Source organism: Malania oleifera, chromosome 13, assembly GCF_029873635.1.
Source record: "Malania oleifera isolate guangnan ecotype guangnan chromosome 13, ASM2987363v1, whole genome shotgun sequence".
Taxonomy (NCBI): Eukaryota; Viridiplantae; Streptophyta; class Magnoliopsida; order Santalales; family Ximeniaceae; genus Malania; species Malania oleifera.
In genome coordinates this window covers 64,736,036-64,761,671 of record NC_080429.1, presented here as the reverse complement: position 1 = coordinate 64,761,671, position 25,636 = coordinate 64,736,036, and the positions used below count along the sequence as shown (strand labels likewise).

The 25,636-nt window shown below is 36.1% G+C and overlaps 1 protein-coding gene across 1 annotated transcript in view; it reads left to right on the top strand.

The window, feature by feature from the left end:
• Window positions 1-426: 426 nt before the first annotated feature.
• LOC131146744 (potassium channel SKOR-like) overlaps window positions 427-25,636 on the top strand; it is a 151,065-nt gene continuing 125,855 nt past the window's right edge. Inside the window, exons 1-3 of the mRNA XM_058096511.1 lie at window positions 427-1,198; window positions 3,984-4,208; window positions 4,530-4,593. Coding sequence (XP_057952494.1) covers window positions 963-1,198; window positions 3,984-4,208; window positions 4,530-4,593 — 525 coding nt within the window. The 5' untranslated portion in view covers window positions 427-962. The remainder of the gene's footprint in view (window positions 1,199-3,983; window positions 4,209-4,529; window positions 4,594-25,636) is intronic.

Sequence of the window (25,636 nt, the reverse complement as noted above, 5' to 3'; positions counted from 1 at the left end):
GGAAAACATATGTTTAAATGGGAAATATATAGAACATTACTGCATGACAAGCATTGTTAAACAATTATGGTTCTTGAGAATGAGATTCTCAATTAAAAATGTGAGTCAAATTGCGAATATTTAAAAAGCAACAAAGATTCTTGAGAATCATTAGTTGATTCATCCAATGTTTGATAATGAGATTATAATGTGACACAAATATATATTTTGTCGGACTCTAAAATTGTTAGAACAATACTTTATTATCATTTCAATAAAAGTAACGGACTACACGATAAACATGATAATATTATTTATACATTATTCTTGCAATGTTCATAAAATAATATCAACTGAACTTGTTCAAGTGATAAAGACAAGTTAGACTTCAGTGACGGTTTTTATTGCCGTTGTTATTATTTAAGCTGTTGAAGAACCTTTTTGGGTGAAACAAAAAATCTGGTTGGCACTTGGCAAGGGAGCAGTGGCTCAGCTTTCTGGATCGTGAGCGTGGATGTGACTTCACTGAACTTCAAATGTGGAAAAACCGTGCATTAAAACTCTCAGTTCCCAATGCTGCTAAAGTTCGCAGCACATCGAATAATCAATCTTTCAAACAAACGAGAGGAGTCTGGAGTCTCCACGTATTCCACCGATCAGTGATCCTGTCAATCAAAATATGTAAGCAGCGAATAATTTGAAAGAAGAAAGAAAGGTGCAAGATTACATTCCCATAATCGTGAATTTAAGACGAGCAAAATTGCCACCAGCTCGACCCCGCTCTTTTTCTTTTATTCCGAGCATATATCTTGCTGTACCTAGTTCCTTTTCTTTTGTTTTTTTTTCCATAAAGGGGGACTGTAAGAGGATTCAGACGTTTATATATATATGTGCGTGCGCGAGTGCGGATCATCATCTGATTGCAAAGGGATCCATCGATAGATCGATCGACTATCCAGCGGCAGGAAATTAATTAGCAACCAATGGGGAGGAAAGGCAGGGGAAGAGACCAGTCGTTGTCGGCGTCTGATGATGATGAAGAAGAAGAATTTATTATAGACGACATCACAGACTCCATTAGATCCTCTTGGAGAAGTATTGTTGCTTTGTTCCGCAATGATTTCGGACTCGAACTCTCCCGCATCGGACCTGCCTTCCGCAGAAATGCTCTTGGAGGAGCCTCTCCGCCTCGCCACTTTGTCATTCATCCTCAAAACACGTCCGTACATCTCTCTCTCTCTCTCTCTCTCTCTCACACACACACACACACACACACACACACTCACGGTAGTACGCGTGGACAGACATTACGATAATGGAATATTAATTTTTTTTTTAATAAATACTCTAGAGAAGTAAATAATGAAGAAAGAGATAGTAAAGCCTAGGCACAACTTCTAGTCCATGAACATCACTTTTCAACATTTAATTCTTATTTTAGAGTAAATGTAAAAAAGTTATAGTATCATAAAATATCAAATTCTCGAGTGTGCTTGCTCGATAACTTCCCGATCATATAATGTGTTATTTTTTTATAAAAAAAAATCTAAAATAAGGGTCTGTTTGGCATTGTGTGTTTTCTATTTTTTTTTGGTTTTGTTTCTGCACAATGAAAAACAACATATAAAAAATGCATTTGTTTATGTTTCCAACTTCCTATTTTTATTGTCAATTTTCATCTATTTTTAAGAAAATTGAAAACCATATTTTATGATTTTTATTTGTTTTGACAACTGTTTTCAGAAATTTTAATATACAAAAATAGTTTTTAGGGTTAAATCATTTATTTTTTACATTTTTTAATTAAAATTAAAATAAAATAATCATACGAATTTAAGTATAATTAAAATAATAATAAAGCCAATGAAAAAATAATTTTAGTATTTTTTAATGGTCATGTACTAAAAACTTTATTGTAAAGTAATTTTTGAAAGCATAACAATCAAGCAAATAGTTATAATAATTTTTATTTTTATTGTAGTATTTTTTAATGTGTATTTTTTTTAATTTTATTGTTATTCATGTTTTTATAGTATTATTTAATTTAAAGACGAAAGATGAGCATTTTTAAAATTTATTTTGATTTTACAAATATTAACCAAACAAGTTGATTGATTATGGTTTTTAATTTATATTTTTGATTTCCATTTCTATTTTTTTGTTTTCGTGATTTTTGATAGTGATACCAAATGGCCCTAAATATTTATAACTACTTGAACCCTTCTTTTACTTTTTAGAGATCGTTTGAAATCACTCATAAAAATGTATTTTCTTTAAAAAAATAAATGATGAATTTTATAATTATTGAGTAAGTACTAAATTGAAAAAAATGTTGAAGGCATATGTATATTTGATTCTTTTTAAAATAAATGTTGATTATAGGTAGTTATAAAATTAGTGGTGGTTGGATATTCAATTCTATTATAAGTTTTGTTTGAATATATACTATTATAATTCAAATAATATTATTACATTGCAACGCATAATTAATATATTATTATATATAGTTATAAATTATGTTAAGATTTTCAATTAGTATTTTCTAATTCATACTTGCAATAACATTTTAAATATTTTTAATGAAAAAATGATTTATTTTTATATTAATTAATATTTTCAATTGACATTTAAAATTTTCTAATTACTAAAGTACATAAGCATTTTAATTAATATTTTCTAATTAATATTTGTAACTAAAAATGCAATAATTTATAATTATAAAAAAAATAATACCTATATCAATTAACATTTTAAATATTTTCTGATTCAAAAATAAATATAAAATTTTAATTAATGATTATAATCTAGATTTTTAATTTTTGATTAATATATTATTAATATTTATGCTAATTAAAAATTTGAATGGACATTTCTATTGTTATCTAGTTAAAAAATTAATATAATTTTTTAATAAAAAATTGGCCTATTAAAATATTGTTTACTTAATAAATTAATTAAAATTTTTAATTAATATTTAAAATACTTTTAAAGTAACAAATTAATTAATATTTACGGCAAAAGACATTTATCTCTCTTGAGATTTGATAAAAAGACAAAATTCTTCCTTAAATTTTAAAAATACTATAGACGTCCCTTGAAATTTTAAAAATATCACAACTCGCCCAAAAACACATAGGCCTCCTCACAATTTTTTTATTATATAAAATGTAAGGAGAGATTTGTGTCTTTTTAGAAAATCTTAAAGAAGTTATGTGACATTTTTGAAACCTTAGGGAAAAGTTTGTGACATTTTTAAAATCTCAGCCTATTATCATTTTATCAAACTTGAGGAGAGATTAGTATCTTTTGTCTAATATTATTTATGCTAATTAAAATTATAAATATTTTTCATTAAAAAATAAATATATGATTATTTTTTTTATAATTAACAATACTTTTATCACCAATATATGTTTATAATATTATTAATTATATATGTTTTTTTAAATAATTTATCATTACTATTAATTAATAAAATGACCATCATGCTTTTAAGTAATTCAAATTCAATGCCTTATATTTTTAACACCTTAAAATTTTAGTTTACAATTATTGAATGTTACTAAAAATAATTATTAATTATTATTCTATCAATGTATATTTAATTAAATGAAAACACAAGACTTTTTTAGTTTGCATTTTTTGTCCATTATATTTAAAAAAATCCACCAATTTTATAACTTTCTTTTGAAAAATAAAAATGTATTTTATTGGTAATCGGTAATTATAAATTATAGGTAATATAGCCTATAATTTGAAAAAAAAAGTAAAGAAAATGGATAGAAATTGAAGGATATTTTAATGTGATTAGAAAAACTATTATATTCAGTCATAGAAGTGTTTTAGAAATTTAAAAAAAAAAAACAATAGAAAGTTGAGAAGTATGCAAAATTATGAGATATGCAATTTGGCGCCAGGACACAGCTACTTCTCGCTCTCTCACTCTCTTTGAGATATTGTTAAACTCAAAAGAAATGGAAATGGGAATGAATACAATTGCGCAGGTGGTACGTGGTATGGACGCAATTCATCTTGCTATGGGCTGTCTACTCCTCCTCCTTCACTCCCTTCGAGTTCGGATTCTTCCGAGGCTTGCCGGAGCGCCTTTTCTTCCTCGACATCGCCGGCCAGATAGCTTTCCTCATCGACATCGTCGTTTTATTCTTCGTTGCCTACAAGGACCGCCGCTCCCACCAGATGATCTACGACCGCAACCTCATCGCCACTCGGTCCGTTTCCCCTCTCTCTCCTCCCACATTTCTTTGATTGGCTGCCCAGAAAATGCAGGATGGAAGGAAGTAAGGAAATTTTTCGTGAAAATTTTCCTTTCTTTTCTTTCTTCCTCGCATTTCTTCCAATTCCATGTGAAACGCTTTAGAAAATAGCTGTACCACTTGTTTGATTACTATCACTTTTTAAATAAATTCTTGCAGTTGGGTTTGATGAAACCCATTATCTAACCCATGTCAAATAACTACCACTTGTTTGATGGCTGAAGCTTTCAGGTAAAGTGCTTTCTTCTTACTTAGATATATATATTTTTTTGGCAGGTACCTAAAATCTCGATTTTTAGTTGATTTTCTGGGTTGTCTGCCTTGGGATGCTATCTACAAGGTACTGCCTTTAAGCTGCTCCATTTTTTTTAGCTTGTGTCAGACGGTGTGTGTATTTTTCTTTATAATTTTTATGCTATGAATCTGAATTTCTTGCATCTCTTTTATTAAATGTATTTTTTTTTGTATATGCATGCTTGTTAAGACAGTAGGTGTTACGGGTATAAATTTGGAACATTCTGTCTCCTTGAGGCTCCTGCCATGAGTAATTTACTACATTTAAGTTGGTATTTGTTGACCCTTGAATGAGTTCTCTGTAAAAATATATTACAGATCACCTTTAGAAAATATCACTTGTGGCAAAATCATTCAAGTGGGAGCAAATACCACCTCCCTCTGGCAACAGAAAAATCACTTGAAATTTCAACGGCAAAATCTCTTGAATCATATGATCATGCGGGTATTTTGTGGATTGTGGCATGGTTAATTTACTACAACAAAATCACTTGTAATTTTTATATTGCAAACCTCTGAAAACAAAGCATTTGACAGAAAAAAAAGAAATAAGAGTCTGTTGTCGGGATCCCTTAAACCAGCGTAACCGTATGGTTAAAATTTAAACTGGCAATTACATTTTGGCAGTTATACCCAGTTATGTTATTTAAATTTTAATTACTACACCTTTTTAAAAAATTCAAAAATTTAAATTTCAAATATGGGACTTTTTTAGATAAAAAATAATAATTGCCCTTCTATTCTCACTGTAAATTTGAAAAAAAACACACCCCTTTATAACATCAAAGTAAAGCGAAACCATATAATGAATCCTTTCCAATAGGAAAGCGCGTGCTGCCTTCTCTAAAAAACCCACAAATTCCTCAAAACTAAACCATCTCCACCCTGTCCAGAAGGAAATAGTCAACAAATCCTCCAGCGATACAAGACAAACCTGATTCTTTCCAAATAAACCACACAACTTATTCCAAATCCTCCAAGAGAAGAAACAATTCAAAAAAAGAAAAAAAAGAAAAAAAAGAGAAGTACATACATCCACAAATAATGCCTTCATAAGCCTCCTACTCTGGGACATATTGTTGGTGAAGTCTATTAAGAACAATTAACCAAATAAAAGTTCTAGTCAAATGTTCATAGAAAGATTTACAAGACTAGACACTTGAAGAATCTAAACCGCATAACCGACTGTCCCTCCATTGAAAGACGACTTTGCTCCAGCAACTACAACAGTAACAATAAAGAAGAGAGTTCCTCCACCTGTCTATCATTTTAAAGACCTATGAAAATGGAAATTCCAAGAAGTAGTAAACCCATTTGAGATAAGAAAAGAATCAATGACATCATTATGCACCAAGAAGAGACAATAAAGACGAGGAAAAGAGATGAAAAGCATAGAATCACCAACCCAAGTGTCTTCCCAAAAGCAAATCCAAGACTTATTACCTGCAACATATTTGGTGTAAGGAATAAAGAGAGAATAACTCTGAGCAATACTTCTCCAAGGACTCACCATAGAGCATCTTGTTCCCAAATTGCATCCCACCTATAACTTGAAGACCAAATTTTACTTTTTTATAACTTTATGCCGAAGAGAGTCCTCCTTTAAGGGAAACCACGAAAGTGGTTTGCCCGATAATTAGTGTTTCTAGACACCAACTTCCTAAGACCCAAACCCCCTCCAACTTAGACCTACAAACAAATTCCTTGTTGATAAGATGATCTCTCATCCCCGACCTTTGACCAAAGAAAATCTCTCATAACTTTCTCAATTTTATTAGTGACCCCTAGAAGAATTACAAAATAGATGAATAATAGAGAGGGATACTAGAAAGATAAGCTTGAATGATGGCGACCTAGAGAAAATAAAGCACCCCTTCCAGCCATCCAAATGCTTAGACATTTTCCTTACCATTGGATCCAAAAATTAAACTGACTTAGAAAGTTAGAATTTCACTCCCCCCCAACCCCTCAAAAAAGGCCACTCTAAAATACCACTCCTAGGTAAAGAAGCCAACTCAAAAGATATATTAAAACTAAGATCAATAGTAGCAATCCGACTCTTTCCCAAATTTATTTTAAACAAGAAACTTCCTCAAAAAGTTGGAGGATTGTAAAAATATGAAGAAAAGACTATCTATGCTCTCCTTAAATATGAGGCACACCGACATTCTCATCACACACTCCAATCCCTCTTTCAAAACCATTGTCCACCACCCAATCTACTCAGGAGAGCAAACAGAAAAGGAGATAACGAACCCCCTTGCCTAACACTTTTCGAGGTCCTAAACCCTTCCTTCGATTCACCTTGATAATAATTGAACAACAAGCATTTGACAAGAACCACCTTATTCAAGCACACCACCTCTCCGAAAACCTAGAAAAAGTCTTATCCAAAGAATTTAGACCAACTGATCATAAGCCTTTTTAAGAATGACTGCCTTTTCCTTTTGCCAGAAAAAATCCTCCACTACTACAACGATCACATTGACAATTAGTCTTCCCCTAACAAAAACACTTTGGGCTTGAGACATAGTGTCCCCTAACACTAGACTCAACCTATATGCAAGAACTTTTTTGCAATAATTTTGGACACATTAGTTGCTAAACTTATAGGATGAAAATCAGCAACCTTCATAAATTGACCCTTCTTAGGCACCAAAGTCATCAAAGTAGGACTAATGCTTTTGCCCAAAACCCGAATTAAATAAAACTCATTAAAAATCTTCATCAAACAACCCTAGCCGTATCCCAAGAAATCTTTAAAGAAAACCATATGAAAGCCATGCGGGCCCAGAGCCTTATCCATATCCATCCCAAACACAATAGACCTCTCTTCATCCTCCTAAAAGGTCTTTCCAACCAACTCACCTAGTCACTACGCCACTCAAAACCCTCAATCATAGGCTTACCCTTATCCTCCTCCATAAATAAATTGGAAAAGAATTCCATAATCTCATTAGCTATCAAATGAGGATCAGATATAACTGCTCTTGCCCTCACCTCCAATTTCCTAATTGAATTACATAGTCATAATTAGGAACTTTACATATATGAGCATAAGAAGTGATGCTGATATTCCTTGATCCCAAGTTTGCGGTTAGGAGGATGATAATGATAGTATGAGAGAATCTAAAAGAGGTTTACTGTTGGAACAATGATTGAGACCCACATGCTTATGATGAATTGTACATGAATAAAACTTATATATGAGGGGTCATGTCCAGGCTTAATAGAATTGGGAGATTGTGAATTATTCAAGAAGTAAAAAAGGGGGGGGGGGGGGGAGAAAACAATTGGTGAGTCCTTTAGGGAAGGAGGTTAGAGTGAGTGCTTTGCCCAATACTTATGAGAGAAAGAAAAGAATAGTTCAAGAAGTGTTGAAAAAAATTGATATTCTTCAATCAACTATTTGGAGGGGTGGGGGGTGGGCGTAGGTATAGGGGGCCTAGATTGTTAAAATATGAGGATAATGAGTTGGAATGTTAGAGCTTAGAGGCTAGGAAGCACTAATATCGACACGAGTAGGACACGACAGCGACATGGCAATATAATGATGTTGCAAAAATAAGGATACGACACGATCATGATAGATTAGTTAACTAACACACACACACACACACACACACACACACACACACACACACACATATAGGCATGCTTTTCCTTTTAAATAAAAAATATTCATGTATTTTTAATTTATAATATGAAATAGGCATCATTCATGCTCAATTATGAAGTGCATAATCATTAATAACGCTCATATTAGAGAACTCAAGAAACATTCATCATTCATCAATGTTGAATAATTGGGCAAAATGGAAAACCTTATCACAATGATAGGTCTCTTCCTCTATTTATAATATATGTCAAAGTACATACCAATGACCATAATGCCCTTACTAACTATCACTTGTTAACATAACACTCAAACACTAACAATGCTAAATGACTAAGATAACCATCAACACTCCCCCTCAAGTTGGAGCATATCATATGCTCCTAGGTTGTTACAAATGAATTTAACACAAGCAGCCCCAAGGTAGTAAATAAATCAGCAAGCCACCAATTAGACTTCACTTGAGTGGTGGTAATGAGATTCTACACAAGTTTCTCTGGAAAAAAGTGGCAATCAACTTCAATGTGTTTTGTCTGCTCATGGAAGATTGGGTTGGAGGCAATAGGAATGGCAGCTTGATTATCACACATCAACTCCATAGATTGAGAATGTGGAAAACCTAATTCTTCCAACATGTTCTTCAGCCAAAGGAATTCATATGTAGTGTGAGCCTTGGCCCTATACTTGGACTTAGCACTTGGCTTGGCCACCACAGTTTGTCTATTACTCCAAGAAACCAAATTTCCACCAACAAGGATACTGGACTAGGTTGTGGATCATCTATTGAAAGGAGATTCAGCATAATCTGCATCATTATATCACTGAATATAAGTGTGACCTCGATCCTAATATAATAGACCTCTCCCAGGTGCACCTTTGAGATATATCAACATGTGAATTACTGCATCCTATTGACTTTTTCTCGAAGAATCAATAAACTGATTTCCAACACTTGTTGCAAAAAGATATATTCAGCTGAGTGATCGTGAGATAATTTGGCTCTCCAACAAGTCTTTGATACTGTCCTAGGTTGGGCAACAAATCACCCATATTTTGCACTAGCTTACTGTTAGGACCCATAGGTGTATCAGTGATCAAAAAGTCCAATCTCATCTAAAAGATCAAGAACATACTTCCTCTGTGACAAGACAGTTCCGGTACGAGATTTTGATACTTCTATACCCAAGAAAAACTGCAATGGTCTCAAATCCTTTGTTTGAAACTTAGTTTGCAGGAAATGCTTCAGGCTCAGAGTACCTTGTTCATCATCACCAGTAATCACAATATCATCTACATACATAATAAGTAGAATCCTTCTGGATGGAGTATGATGATAAAATACTGAATGATCTACTGCACATTGTTGAAGGCCAAACTCAAGTGCTACAACACTGAAGTGACCAAACCATGCTCCCGGAGACTGTTTTAAACCATATAGTGACTTCTTGAGCCAACACACTAAGCCTGAGTCCCCCTATGCAACGAAATAGGTGGTTGCTCCATATAGACTTCCTTCTGAAGATCACCATGTAGGAAAGCATTCTTCACGTCTAATTGGTGTAGAGCCCAGTGATATGGTGGCTGAGGAGATGAAAAAACATATTGAGGCAAGTTTGGCTATAGGGGAGAATGTGTCTAAATTGTCCAGGCTATACACCTAAGTATATCCCTTAGTTACAAGGCAGGCTTTTAATAGAGCCAAGGAATCATTTGGATTAATCTTCATAGTGTACACCCAAGGACCACCAACTACAAACTTATCAAGAGGAAGACGTACCAAGTCCCAGGAAGTGTCATTATCTTGTAGAGCATGCATCTCTTTTATCATTGCATTCCTTCACCCAGAATGGGACAAGGCTTCAGAAATAGGCTTAGGAAGAGCAATAGAAGACAAGGTACTAACAAAATAGTAGTATGGGGGTGACAAGAAATCATGAAAAACAAAATTAGAGATTGGATGTTCGGTACAAGTGTGGTTACCTTTTCGAACAACAATAGGAGAATCAACCACTTGGGGTAGAGGATCATCTGACGAGGTAACTAGAGGCATAGAAGTAGAAGTTGGAGGAGGCTCTCCTCTTGAGAGTTGTTAGGTGTTCATTTGTAGATTGGGACAATCCAAGCGATGAGAGTGACTCAAACTGGATGAAGATGTAGGAACACTAGACAAAGGAAAAGACTCATCAAGGTCAATAGAACTCAAGGAATCAAAGCAGTATGGTGTATCCTAAAAAAAATGACATCAGCAGAGAGAAAGAATTGATGTAAAGAAGAGCTATAACATCAATATCCCTTTTGGGTATAGGAATACCCTAGAAACATACATTTAATAGTGCAAGGGTCCAACTTATCCTTTCCTGGAGTTAATTGATGGACAAAAGGCTCACAACCAAATATACGGGGAGGAAGGGAGAACAAAGGAACCTTAAGGAAGATAATTGAATATGGGATTTTACCCCCAAGGATAGAGGATAACATTTTAGTAATGAGAGAGCAAGTAGTGAGCACAACACCACTTCGAAAAACTTTGGCGACTTCTATTTGATACAATAGGGCATGAGTGACTTCAAGAATATGTCTATTTTTCTATTTTGGAACTCCATTTTGTTGTGGTGTGGGCACAAGATGACTGATGGATCATTACTAGAATTAGTCATATAGGTACTGAATCGGGTACTGAAGTACTCCTCGGCATTATCACTATAGAGTATCTTGGTTAGCACATCAAACTGAGTCTTTATTTGAAAATAGAAGGCACAAAAGGTATTAAACAACTTAGAATGATCTTTTATTAAGTACAACCAAGTCATCCTAGAGTGGTCATTGACAAATAAAACAAAGTACTGCTACCCCAATTTCGATGTGACATGACTAAGACCTCAAACATTAGAATGGGCAATCATGAAAGGACCATTTGCCCGTTTGTTGACTCGGGAAGCAAAGGGAACGCAATGATGTTTTGCCAATTGACAAGACTCACACTCAAGACTAGACACAGAACTCAAGGTAGCAACTAGCTATTATAATTTTTCCAAGGACAAATGATCAAGACAACAATGAATTTGAAGCAATGTAGCAATGGCTGTGTAGACAGTGGGAGAATAGAATGACTCGAAGTAGTAGAGTGCATGAGCCTCATGTCCTATGCCAATCTCCTTCCTCGTCTTCAAATCTTGAATAATCACAGAATCAATAAAGAAGGTTATTGAACAATTTAGTGGCTTTGTAAGCTTACTAACTGACATGAGATTGAAAAGGGACTTACGAATGTATAAAACAGAAGAAAGAGAGATGGAGGGAGTAGGATTTACTGTTCCTATCCCCTTATCTATAGTTGTGGACCCATCAGCAAGGGTAACTTGAGGTAGAATTTTAGGATACTGGAGGGCAGAAAAGAAGTTGGTTACGCCTATCATATGGTCAGTAGTAGCAGAGTTGATAATCCAAGGACTAGTTGGAGAGATACTAGATGACATACAAACTGTAGGATTGCCCTTCTAAGCAAAAGATGCAATGCAATGTGATGAGATGCTTATTGGGTTGTTGCTACCGAAAATCGAATGGCCTTCAAGAATTGTTCCTTGATCACAACCACCTGAAAAGAATCAACTAAGAATGACTTGGAGGATTGGGGGTGTACTCCGGGGGATCACTCCGATGCCTAAGTAATAGACTAATGGGAGGCTTTGAATTGCAACAGTAGAAAGAAATGAGTATGAGAGATGCTTACCTCCTCTCCAAGTTCCCTTTTTATAGTGGTGGAGGTTGACCCTCCATCAATTCGGCATTGATGGGCATTGTTGTGCTTGTGGGGGTTATAGGAGTTTTATGGGTATTTATGTGGAGGTTTTAAGTGTAGTCTTGTAACCGTTCCCTCTCATGAATGTGTGTACATCAAAGTTTGCATGTTGGTTATGTAGAGGGGTTTAATGGTGGATTCGTAACCGTTTCCCCTTTATGAGTATTAATTTTGTGTATATTAGTTGCCGCCCCCATTAGTTTCAAATTTTTGAGACAACAACAACAACAACAACAACAAAACCAAGCCTTAGTCCCACTAAGTGGGGTCGGCTATATGAATCCTTTTCCGCTAATTTATGCGATCATGGACCATTTCTTTTGATAGATTCAAGGATATTAAATCCTTACTCATTATCTCCTCCCAAGTTTTTTTAAGTTTACCCCTACCCCTTCTATTGCCCCCCCACAGTAACTAAATCACTCTTCCTCATAGGTGCACTATAAGACCTATGTTGCAAGTGTCCATACCATATGAGTTGTTCCTCCCTTATCTTATTGTCTATAGGAGTTACACCTAACTTACCACGAATATGTTCATTCCTTAATTTATCTTTCAATGTTATACCACTCATTCATCTATGCATTCTCATCTCGACAACTTTTACTTTTTTGATATTATGTTTCTTTGTCGCCCAACATTCTAGTCCATATAGCATAGCTGGTCTTATAGCTGTCCTATAAAACTTCCCTTTCAATTTTAAGGGTATTCTACGATCACATAGCACACTTGAAGCACTTCTCCATTTTAACCAACCTGCTTTAACTCTATGCATTACGTCATCTTCAATTTCTCCTTTAGCTTGCATAATAGATCCAAGGTATCGAAATCTACAAGTGCTATTTATTTCTTCATCATCAAGTTTAACTTTGTCTCAAATATTCCTCCTATCATTACTAAAATTACATTTCATATATTCTGTTTTATTTCTACTTATCCTAAAGCCTTTAGATTCCAAAGCTTCTCTCCATAATTCTAACTCAGCCTCTACTCCGTCCCTAGTTTCGTCAATTAATATAATATCATCTGCAAACAACATACACCATGGAACCTCCTTTTGAATACTCTTAGTCAATTGGTCCATCACTAAAGCAAAAAGATAAGGACTCAAAGCAGATCTTTGATGTACGTCTATGACAATTGGAAATTTTCTAGTTTCTTCATGTATAGTCCTTACACTAGTCATTACTCCATCGTACATATCCTTAATGACATCGGTATACCTACAACATACACCCTTTTTTCTAAAACCCACCATAGAACTTCCCTAGGTATCTTATCATATACTTTCTCAAGGTCAATAAATATCATATGCAAATCCCTCTTCTTTTCTCTAAACTTTTCCATTAATCTTCTTAAAAGATAAATAGCTTCTGTGGTAGATCTCCCAGGCATAAAATTAAATTGATTTCTGAGATCTTTGTTTCTAACCTTAATCTTTGTTCAACTACCTTCTCCCATAGTTTCATCGTATGACTCATAAGTTTAATTCCACGATAGTTATTACAATTTTGAATATCTCCTTTATTTTTGTATATAGGTATTAAAGTACTTTTCCTCCATTCATCTGGCATTTTCTTAGTTTTTACAATTGTATTAAATAAATTAGTTAACCATATAATTCCGTTATCACCCAAGCATTTCCAAACTTCAATTGGGATGTTATTTGGTCCCATAGCTTTCCCATTTTTCATCTTTTTTTAGTGCAAACTTAACTTCGTTAACTCTAATTTTGCGAATAAATCTTATATTTTTAGTCTTTTCCTCATTTGACAATTCTAAGTTCAAGCCTTCTATTTGGTTTTCGTTAAACAACTTACTAAAGTAACTTTGCCATCTTTCTTTAATATCTTCGTCCTTAACCAAGACAATATCATCCTCACTTTTTATACATTTTACATTTCCTAAGTCCTTGCTTTTCCTTTCTTTAGCTTTAGCAAGTTTAAATATATCTCTTTCCCCTTCTTTTGTACCTCATCTATCATACAAACTATTAAATGATCTATATTTAGCTTCACTAACGGCCCTTTTTGCATCTTTTCTTGCCTCCTTATATTTTTCAATGTTATCTCTGTTTCTACATTTTTGCCACGTTTTATACCAAATTCTTTTTGTCTTTATGATTTTTTGTACATCTTTATCCCACCACCAACTCTCTTTGCTATTCGAGAATCTTCCCCTTGATTCACCTAAAATCTCTTTTGCTATCTTTTTAATAGAGCTAGCTAATCTATTCCAAAGAGTATTTGTATCTATCCCATCCTCTAAGGACCAATCCCCATCTTTGATCATTTTATCTTTAAATTTTATTATATTTTCTCCTTTTAGGTTCCACCATCTAGTTCTCCTACACTGGTTTATTTTATCTTTTTTTCCTCCATTTTTTAATACATATATCTAACACTAAGACTCGATGTTGTGTGGTTAGGCTTTCACCTGGAATAACTTTACAATCCTTGCATGATAAACGATCTACCCTCCTAGTTAAAAAAAAATCTATTCGACTTCTATTTTGTCCACTTTTAAAGGTTATTAAGTGTTCTTCTCTTTTCTTAAAGCAAGTATTCATTATGCTAAAATCATATGACATAGCAAAGTCTAAGATCATCTCTCCAGACTGATTTTTGTCTCCATATTCATATCCTCTATGTATCCTCTCATAATTTATTTTTATTATCTCTTCCAACGTGTCCATAAATATTTTCTCCGTCCCTGGTATGCCTTGTATAATACTATCCATATCTTCCCAAAATTGTCTCTTAAGATTTTCTGCTAAGCCAACTTGAGGAGCATAAGCACTAATGATATTTATTATCTTTTGTCCTAATACCATCTTGATTTTTATAATTCTATCCCTTACTCTTGTTACATCCACAATGCTATCTTTTAAGTTTTTGTCTATAATAATGCCTACTCCATTCTTATGTTTTTCTTTTCCAGTATACCAAAGTTTAAATCCTGATTTATCAATTTCTTTAGCTTTCTCCCTCACCCACTTAGTTTCTTGAAGGCAAATTATATTAATTCTTCTTCTAATCATTGTATCCACAATTTCCATGCTTTTACCCGTAAGTGTCCCTATATTCCAAGTTACTAATCTAATCCTAGTTTCCTAAACTAACGTATTTACCTGCCTACATCCAGAATGATGCAGGAACCCTCGCATATTTGACACCGTACCCAGGCGCCGACACGGCGCGTCGCTTCGGGGCGACGACCTAGCCCACCCTCGCTCACTTTTCGTTACACCTAGGTGGTTCAAGTGCAACGCGTCGCTCGTAGGGGACGCCCCAACAAATATTTGGTAAGGATACATATCATAGTGATCTGAAAAATTTTACGCTGGCTGTCAGCTACCTAACGCAACCCTCCTCCTTAACCTGAGCTTGGGACTGGCTGTGTGTGAAAAATTTGAACTCTCGAGGTCAACTATTTTAACAGTTTTTTTTTTTAGCCCATTTTTTCATATTTCGGCTCAATCTGAGCTGTTGGGCTAACATTTAGCTCTGTCTGAGCCGTATTTCTGCTTTGGTCGGCTCCATCTGAGCCTTGCCCTTCACCTGTGGGTGAAGGCAGTTTTCTCTTCATCCTGTGGGTGCATGCAGATGTGGTTGTAGCCTGAGTATGCATCCATGAAACTCAAAAGTTCATTACTAGATGTGGAGTCCACCAACTGGTCAATCCGTGGAAGAGGGAAGCTATCCTTGGGGCATACTTTGTTCAAGTCTATAAAGTCGATGTAAGTCCGCTACTTCCCATTTGACTTTTTTTTTTAATACCAAAACTACATTGCTGAGCCATTTTGGATAGTTGACTTCCCTGATGAAATTAACTTTTAAAAGCTTATTTACCTCTTCGTTGATTATCTCGATGTGCTCTAAAGCAAAGCTTCTTTTCTTCTGCTTTATAGGGCATGGTTAAGATTTACTTGCAACCTATGCTCAATGACTGTGGGATCGATCCCTAGCATATTGGCAACAAACCAGGAAAAAACATTAGCGTATTCAGCCAATAACCTTACCAGCTCCTCTTTCAATGATTTTGGCAATTGGTTTCTGAACTGGATGCACCTCTCTTGGTCGCCTTTTATTGGAACGCTAGCCAGGTCTTCATCTAGTGTACTGATCTGGGGGTACTTGCCTCTTACCTCCAAATCTTCTATGGTTAAGGGCTCCTGTCCTTTTGTTTTTTCTTTCAGTGCCATCACATAGCAGTTACGAGCTGCCATCTAATCTCCCTTTATCTCTCCAACCCCGTTCGGGGTGGGAAATTTGACCTTCAGATGATAAGTAGAGGTTATGGCCTCGGCTGCATTGAGTGTTTGGCGCCCCAATATTTTGTTGTAGACGGAAGGACGGTCAACCACTAGGAAGTTCGTCATAAAGGTTACCTGCTGTGGGGGAGTCCCCATGGTTAGCGGGAGTGTAATTTTACCCAAAGGGTGGACCATGTTTCCCCCGAATCCGACTAAGGGTGTTGAAATAGGCTTCAAGCGATCTCTTCCGATCTTCATTTCTTGTAGTACTGACCAAAAGATTATGTTGGCTGAACTTTCGTTGTCAATCAGCACCCTCCTTACCTGATAGTTAGGAATGAGTAATGATACCACCAGGGCATCATCATGGGGTTGTTGCACACCTTCTTCATCTTCTTTGGTGAAGGTGATAGTCTCCTCCTGCTTCTGCTCTTTTTGATTCTCTCTCTGATCCATCAAGAGCACCTGCTTTGCATCTCTTCTTGGCACCTCCGCTGTCCCCTCCACCAGTTGGTTCTCCGAAGATCACGGCGATTTCTCCCACAATCTAATCTTCCTTTTGCTCGACCACTGGCTTTTTATGATCACAGGCTTCGGTCCAGTGGTCACCTCTTTTTACGAACTTTAACAAATATCCTCTTCTTATTAAAACTCAATCTCGTTTTTCAAGTGGATACACTCCTCCGTGTCATGCCCCTGATCCTTGTGAAACTCGCAGAATTTGAATGTGCTCCTTTTATATGGTGGTGCATGCATGGGCTCTTGCCAAGAAACGTAACCCTTCTCCCTAACGTGCATAAGGACATTAGTTCGGGAGACATTGAAGGGGGTATAGGACTGGAATTTGGGTGCAGGTCCTAACTCCCTTTGGCTGTTGAGTGGTCTGCTACTTTCTTGCCTTTTCCCTACTTTGGCTACTTCCTCCGTTTCTCTTGGGCCTTTCCTTTTCAAGTCGGTTCGGCTCCTTTTTGTAGTCATCACTTCTTCTAGGTTGATGTATTTCTAAGCGCGTATCATTAGCTCTCCTTTGTTGACCACGAGCTTCTTCCCTAGTGAATTTAGGAAATCCCTTGGCTGGAGGGCTGTTGTCAGGGCTACTACTACCACCCTATGATCCAAGTTCTAAATTCTAGGGTGGCGTTGACAAAGCGATGCATGAATTCTTTTAACGTCTCCTTTTCTCCTTGAATAAGGCTCATCAGATGAGTCGAAGTTTTTGCTTTCTTCTGGCTACTAATGAAGTGTCCAGTAAATTGCTATTCCATTTCGAAAAAGGATCCAATGAAACCAGATTTCAAAGTTCGATACCATGCCTTGACATTCTCTTTTAGAGTGGCTGCAAATGCTCGACACATGATTGCATCTAGTGCGCCCTGCAATTGCATCAGCACTCTAAAGGTGTCCAAGTGATCAATAGGATCAGACAAACCGTTGTACCCTTCGATATTTGGCATTTTAAACTTGCTAGGTAGAGGAACATCCATAACCTCTTTAGTGAAAGCAGGATCCGAAGATTTGACTGAGGAATCCCCTATGGAGGGATTGTTGCGAACTTCCTTCATCATTTCTTCTAGTTTTTGGGACCGTTGTTCATAGATACCCACACTATTTGCATCCTCCACCTTCTTTGTTGGATCAGAAGCCCTATCAACGACTTCTGGTGGGACTGCAACCTTTCCATCAGACTCGGGTTTTGCTCGATTAGGCCAAGGAGCAGGTTCCTTATGATCCCTTCTTTGATGCAGGATCATAGTGAACATATCCTCCATTCTTCTCTGGAACGCTAGGAATTCGCTTCTTGACACGTTGGAATTATCAATTGGTGTGGAATGTATGGATTGGGGCAATTGGTCACCCATAGCAGGTTCTCTCCTCCACTCTCTCTCTAGAACTAGGGTTTTCAGCAAGAGTTTGTGGTATTCTTTTCTGTGTTCAGGCTGCTCTGCAGGGCTGGAAAGGTCAAGACACTTGAAGACAGCAGCTGGACACATGGGCAGGACAGTAGCAGCTGGCGGCAACATCTGCAGTGCTGACATCTGTGTTCTAGGTGTCCTGGCAGCTGCTGCTGCTGGTTTGTAGTGCTGCCAGGTGCCACACCGGTTTCAGCATGCTCCATTTTTTTCCCTCCCTCAACTCTTATGCTATGTATGCTTTAGCACGACCCTCATAATTTGCTTTCATTTAAGCCCCTCCTACCACTGGTAAGTCAAAAGGAATTTCCAATATCAGTTAACACAACTCAAATAAATGAATAACATGGCTAGTGTGAACTTGTTTATTGCAAACAAAGCAAGTCATGTTAATTTATCAAAGTAGTTTAAATATACCGTGGCCCTAAAGGGTATGGTTATCACATTGAGAAGGCTTATGGTGTTGGTTGGGACTTCTTGGATAGGGTGCTTAGGAGGGAAGGATATGGTGATAGGTGGCGGAATTGGATTAAGGGCTGTCCCCCTAATGCTTATTTTTTAATGATCACTAATCCTCAGCCTAAAGAGTGGTTCGGTTCTTCTAGGTGGGTTAGGCAATGGGATTCTTTATCAGCTTTTTAATTTGTCCTTGTGGTGGATATGTTGATTAGATTGATAGATAGTGTGGTAGACATGGGGTTGTGGGGGTCTTAAGGTGGGTAAGGAAGAAGTGGTAGTGTTTCATTTGCAATTCGCTGATGGCACTATCAGTGTCATATTCTTAGATGACCATGTTGATTCTTTTCTAAGTAATCTCAATATATTGGAGATTTTTGAGAGAGCTTTTGGTCTTAAAACTAATTTAGGTATGAGTGTTGTTGGGCTGCTTAATCCTTCAAATAAAAGGGTCTTGGAGCTGACCTAGTTATGGTATTTATTAGTGTCCTTCAACCTATTTAGGAATCCATTTGGGAGTTAAGCCTTCTTCCTTAGCTTTTTGAGATCCAGTGGTGAGGCTTTTTTCCCCCTCTCTTTAGGAGGTAGAATTACTCCCATACAAGCTAGCTTGTCGACCATTCCTATGTATTTTTTTTTTTTATCTCTTTTTAGGATTTCATGAGGGGTAATTTAAAAGCTTGAGAGGGTGATAGGATATTTAATTTGGTCAAGTGTAGGGGAGAAAAGAAATCATTTGGTTAAATGGGAAGTGGTGTATAGGTCAAAGGAAGGAGGGGGATTGAGTTTTAGTAGTTTGGTGTCTAAAAACATTGTCCTTTTGGCTAAATAGTTATGATTGCTTCCCTCAGTGGTGAATTTCTTTTGGCACAAAGTTATGAAAATAATGGAAAAAAAGATAATGGGTGGGATGTTAATTTGGGGTTAAGGAGTGTTGAAGAATTGGGTAAATTGGAAGACCTAGTCACAATGATAGGCCTCTCCTCTATTTATTATATATGCTAAGTACATAACAATGACCACATTACCCTTACTAACTGATGCTTACTAACATAGCGACAACACACAACACCACCACTAAATAATTACAGCAAGTAGTAATGCTTCCCCTTAAGTTGGAGCATATATATCATATTCTCATAACTTGTCACAAATGGATTTAACCCGTGCACCTCCTAAGGCTTTTGTGAATAAATCCTCAGGTTGGAATTTAAATTTCATATGAGTTGTTGTAATGAGATTCTACACGGGTTTCTCAAGAAAAAAGTGGTCAATGTGTCTCATTTGCTCCTGGAATACTAGGAGGAGGCAATATGAATAGCAACCTAGTTATCCACATCAACTCCACAGGTAGAGAATGTGGAAAACCAAGTTCTTTTAATATTTTCTTTAGCTAAATGAGCTCACATGTAGTGGGCTATGGGCTGATATTTTTAGTCGAGAGCCACCATAGTCATTTTTTACTTTTCTAGGATACCAAGTTATCACTAGCAAAAACACAATACCTGGTTGTGGAAATTTTGTTAGATGGTGACCCAGCCCAATATGCATTTCTATCTTCCTTGAACATAAGTGTGGTCCCTATCATAATATAGGAGACCTCTCCTAGGTACACTTTGAGGTATCTCAAGACACAAATAACTTCTTGTTGGAGAATTAAGAACCTGGTTCACAAAACTTGTTGCGAAATATATATTGGATTGAGTGACTATGAGATAGTTCAACTTTCTAACAAGTCTTTGGTATCTTCCATGGTCTACAAACAAATCACCCACATTTGACACTATCTTGCTGTTGAGATCCATGGGTGTATTGGCAACAAAGTGGCTAGGAAGGATGGTTATAATAGATATTTCACTCTAGACATACCATGCTTTGGGTTCATATATCTTATATACGATCCTTAATCTAAAATATCTAGAACATACTTCTGTAGTGATGGTCCCCATACGAGACCTGGATACTTCTATAGCCAAGAAGTATATCAATGGACCTAAATCCTTTGTCTAAAATTTAGTTTGTAGAAAATGCTTGAAGAAATCTACGTCGATCATTATCACTAGTAATGGTGATATAATCCACACACACAATAAGCCAAGTCTTATGAGAAGCAATATGATGATAAAATACAGTTATATATTGGCCATTGCTGAAGATCAAACATAAGTAATAAGGCACTAAATCGACTAAAATGTGCTTTGGGAGAGTGGTTGAGACTATACAAGGATTTCTTGAGTCAACACACTAATTGTGACTCCCCCTGAGCAACAAACCTAGGTGGTTGCTCCATATAAAACTCCTTTTGAAAATCACCACACAAGAAGGCATTCTTCATATCTAACTAATGCAAAGGCCAATGGCATGTGATGGCTACAAAGATGAACAAACAAAGGCAAGTTTGACTATTGGAAAGTATGTGTTAGAATAATCCAAACAAATGTATGCTTTAGCATCAAGACAAGCCTTAAAGTTAGTCAAAACCATTCGAATTTGACTTTCAACAACCAACCATTAACTTATGAGGAGAAGAGGTACCAGTTCCAAAGTATCATTGTTTTGTAGCGCATGCATCTCTTCAATCATTGTAGTCCTCCACCCAAATGGGATAGGGCTTCAGAATAGATTTTTAAGGAGCAATAGTAGATAGGGTACTATCAAAATAGTAATGATATAAAGGTGGCAAGAAATCATAGCAAACAAAATTAGAGATTGGGTGGTGGGTACAACTTATCTTTTTGAATAGCAATGGGAAGATCAACATCTTGGGAAATAGGATCATTAGACAAGGGAACTAGAGTTGTAAAAGTAGATGCTAGTGGAAACTCTCCTCCCTTGAGTTGTTGTTACACACAATTGAAAATTAGAATAATCCAAGTTACGAGGACTCTGGATGAAGATGTAGGAGCATGGGGTAGAGATAATAGATTAAGATCTGGAAAGCTAGGCCGAGGAAGGTCAATAGGACTCAAGGATTTGTAATAGTATGGTGTAGACTCAAAGAAGGTGACATTAGCATAGACAAAGGATCATTGTAAAGTAGGGCTATAAGGTTGATATCCCTTTTGAGTACCAAAGTAGCTGAAAAAAATGCATTTTATTGCATGAGGATCCAAGTTATTTATTCTTTGACTTAATTGATGGGCAAAGGACATAACCAAATTGTTAGCTTTGATGTATTCCTAAGAAAAAGGGGGGGAGGGGGGAGTGAATTGAAATTTTAAAACTTATTCCTAGGTTAAACCAGATATTAGCAGTATTTCACAACCTAGGGTCTTTCTAGGCAATCCCAAATACACAAATAAATATAATATGTGGAAATTTAAATCATGCGCATTATTCACACTATAATATACATGTGCAGGAATATAAAATGCGAAAATATAAACAGACACACAATATGTTATCGGGGTTTGGCCAATACTGCCTACGTCCCCGCCTCTAGCTCGTAAACCTGAGGATTCCACTAATGCTCACTTAACGGGTGGACCGGCACCGGTTACAATCAGGTCAATTCACGGGGCTGACCTCAACCTACGCCTTAGCAGGATGGTGCACCTAGCTTTCCTAACCGGGTCTAAGCCAATCTGAGACTATTCAACAAGGTTAGTCTTCCTCTTCGGGCTCACGCCTGGAATACAACGATTATAGAATTTACGTACACGGAAATGCTTCTTACACAAGCTGATTTGTACTACTAAGAGCAAGCACTAATCAATGCACACCAATAATGTAGGAATTTATAAGCTCGGTGTTCTACTTGTGCAATCAACACTCAAAGTTATGTCTATAGTCAATCAAGCACAAGAGTGTATCCTAGAACTATCTTTGAAATTATGTATCAATATATCTCAATCACAAGCTTAGGGTTTCAAAGATTTCTACCAAGCATATTCTAAATATCTCTAAACAATATTTTCTCAATATTCAAGCGCAAGGAGATATTTAAAAATAAGCTTGTAAAAAAATTTTTGCACACACAAAAATACATGCTCAATGAGTCTTGCAATGACAATGCAAAGACTCACTTAGCTATAAGATTTTTCCCACACAAAGATTTATTAAATAAAATTGGAGGAAAAATCTTTTGCTTAATCCTCAAATAAAAATCACAAGCATACAAGCAAGTGAGGGTTTCTAGCAATATAGGATAATGAATAAACACTCACAATGTAAGATTTCTCAAAGGAATGAAGGTATTTGAGTGTTATGGGCTTAGTATGAAAGAATAAGATTTGGAAATTTTCAGAGGATTTCTCCCTAATCAATTTGCCAATTTCCTACTAATCCTCACAAATGAACCCCTATATATAGAAGTGGTGAAAATTATAACCGTTGGGGATAAAATGGGGATTCTTAAATTTGTTTTAAACCAGTTTAAAGAAAATAACCCTGTTTAATCCCTCTTAACCGCGGTGAAAAATAAAACAACTTGAGAGTTTCGGGCGCCTGATCCACGGTTCGGTCGCCTGAACAGACACAATAAAAAAAGTTTATTTTAAAGTTTGGGTGCCTGAATCAAGGTTCGGTTTGCTGAACCGAGGCGATTTCCAAAAGGTCCGTGATTTGGTTGCCCGGTGTCAACTTCGGTTTGCCGAACTTGAATGTTCGGTAGCTTGAGGCATATCTGAACGTGAAGTTTGGGCTGCCAAGTTGTTGGGAAAAGTCAGAGTTGACGTTCGGTCCCCCGAGGACGCTGCGGTCATTTTTGGTTCAGTCGCCTGAAACCAAGTCAACATTTTGACTTTCCAATTGTTCGGTCGACCGAGGCAAAATGTATTGCCAAGTTTGGTTGTCCGAATGCCTTCTGATTTTTACCTTTAAGTCTTGATTTTATTCAATTTATTCCCATGGTATTAAATGTGATCGTGGGGACTATTTTATGTGTAAGTGCTGGGACCTAGGGTCATTCTAAGGTCGTTTTGCTTGCCGAAAAAATCTGGCGTCGGTCAACCGAAGGGTGATCCCTAAGGTCTTGAGCTTCCTTATCCCTACATGCATGCTATGCAATGATAATTACAGACCTTTGAATAAATGCTTATTACAGACCCAAATGAATAAAAATTACAACACTAAAAAGCAATAAGGGTCTTCATTTTTCTTTGGGTCTCCGAGTGTCATCATATGACATTGTCAACGAAAGCCTGCACACACACTCGTCAACCATTAAATACCGGAGTATTTGTCAGAATCAAAACAAGGTATGACCCATAGGGTCAACACAAATATACAAGGAGGAAGTGTGAACAAAGGAGCCTTTGGTAAGGTAACCGAATATAGGATTTTACCACCATGGATAGAGGATGCATTTTATTGATGAGAGTAAGCAATGAGCACGACATCACTCCAAAAAAACTTAAGGGACATTCATTTGACACAATAGACTTTAAGAAATGTTTGGGCCCATTTAATTATGGAAACATTTACCTTTTCCATTTTTTAGTTTTCCAAATTATTATAAAAATTTTAGCTTATTTTTTAGGTTTTCAAGAATTGTGTTAAAAAGGTAAAAAATAAAGAATTTGTTTAAGTGCAGAACAATTTTCATTTTTTATTTCTGGATCTCAAAATAATTACAAAAAAAAAACTTGTTTTTCAATTTTTCAAAACAATATTTAAGGTAATATTTTGGGAATCATGGGTTTTGGGGCTTGAATTTGGATTTGTGTGGATTTAAAAAAAATTTCTATACAAAATCCACATAAATTAAAGTCCAAGATCCGAATTCCATGCCCTCATGCACAAAGTAAGAGTTAGAAATTTAGAAAATAATAAAGAAGGTGTTTTCCAACTTTTCTATATAAATTTGAAAAATTGGAAAACAAGGTGGCATTTTTGTAATTATTTGAAAATTATAAATTAAAAAAAAAACTAGCTCCACATGAGAATAGTGCCAAAAATGTTTATTGTTGCTCATTTATTTCATACATGTTGTAAAAATGAAAAACTAGCTAAATATTTTGTAATTTTTTTGGAAAACTAAAATGGAAAAAGAAAATTATTTTCAACAACTAAATAGGCCCTTTGTTTTTCCAATATGCAACTCTATTTTGTTGTGGGGTGATGACTAATGGATCACGCGAGAGTTAGTCATATAGGTAGTGAATAGAGTATTGAAGTAGTCCCTAGCATTGTCACTATGAAGTATCTGCTACATCAAACTGAGTCCTTATTTACGAATAGAAGGCACAGGAGTTCTTAAACTACTCAAAACAATTTTCATACAACAAATTCATCCTAGAGTAGTCATCGACAAATGTAGAAAAGTAACAAAAATGTGAAGAAGTATTGAAACCCTAACTTTTAACTAAGAACGATTTTCATACAACAAATTCGTCCTGGAGTAGTCATCGACAAATATAGCAAGTAACAAAAATGTGAAGAAGTATCGAAACTCTAACTTTGATATGACATGACTAGGACCCCAAACATTGGGATAGATTTAAAATGAAAGGGATGACTGTCCATTTATTTACGTAGGAAGCAAAGGGAACACAATGGTGCTTTCCCAATTGGCAAAACTCACACTCAAGATTAGACATAAAATTCAAAGTAGGAATTAGCTGTTTTAACTTGCCCAACCAAAGATGACCAAGGCAACAGTGGATTTGTTGTGGTGAAGCAGCAGCAACACTGCAAGCAATGGAAGGGAAGAGCGATTCATAGTAGTAAAAGTTCACCAATCTCATGTTGTGTGCCCATCCTCTTCCTTGTTTTCAAATCCTGAATAACAACAGAATTGGGAAAGAAGGTTACATAACAATCTTATGACTTCATAGCTGTACTAATAGACATGAGATTGAAAGGGGATTTAGGAATGTACACACAAAAGAAAGAGAGATTGAAGGATTAGGATTTACTGTTCCTATCCCCTTAATTATAGCAATGGACCCAGTATTGTAACTCGAGGAAGATTTATAGAATACCTGAGGGTAAAAAAGAAGTTGGTTACACATGTCATATGGGTTGTGTTCTTGAGTGTCATTCAGAGAATTTTCGGTGACTGCTGTGGCTTCCGGTGACTGCTGGCTGGTTTCATACCTACATTGTGCTGGC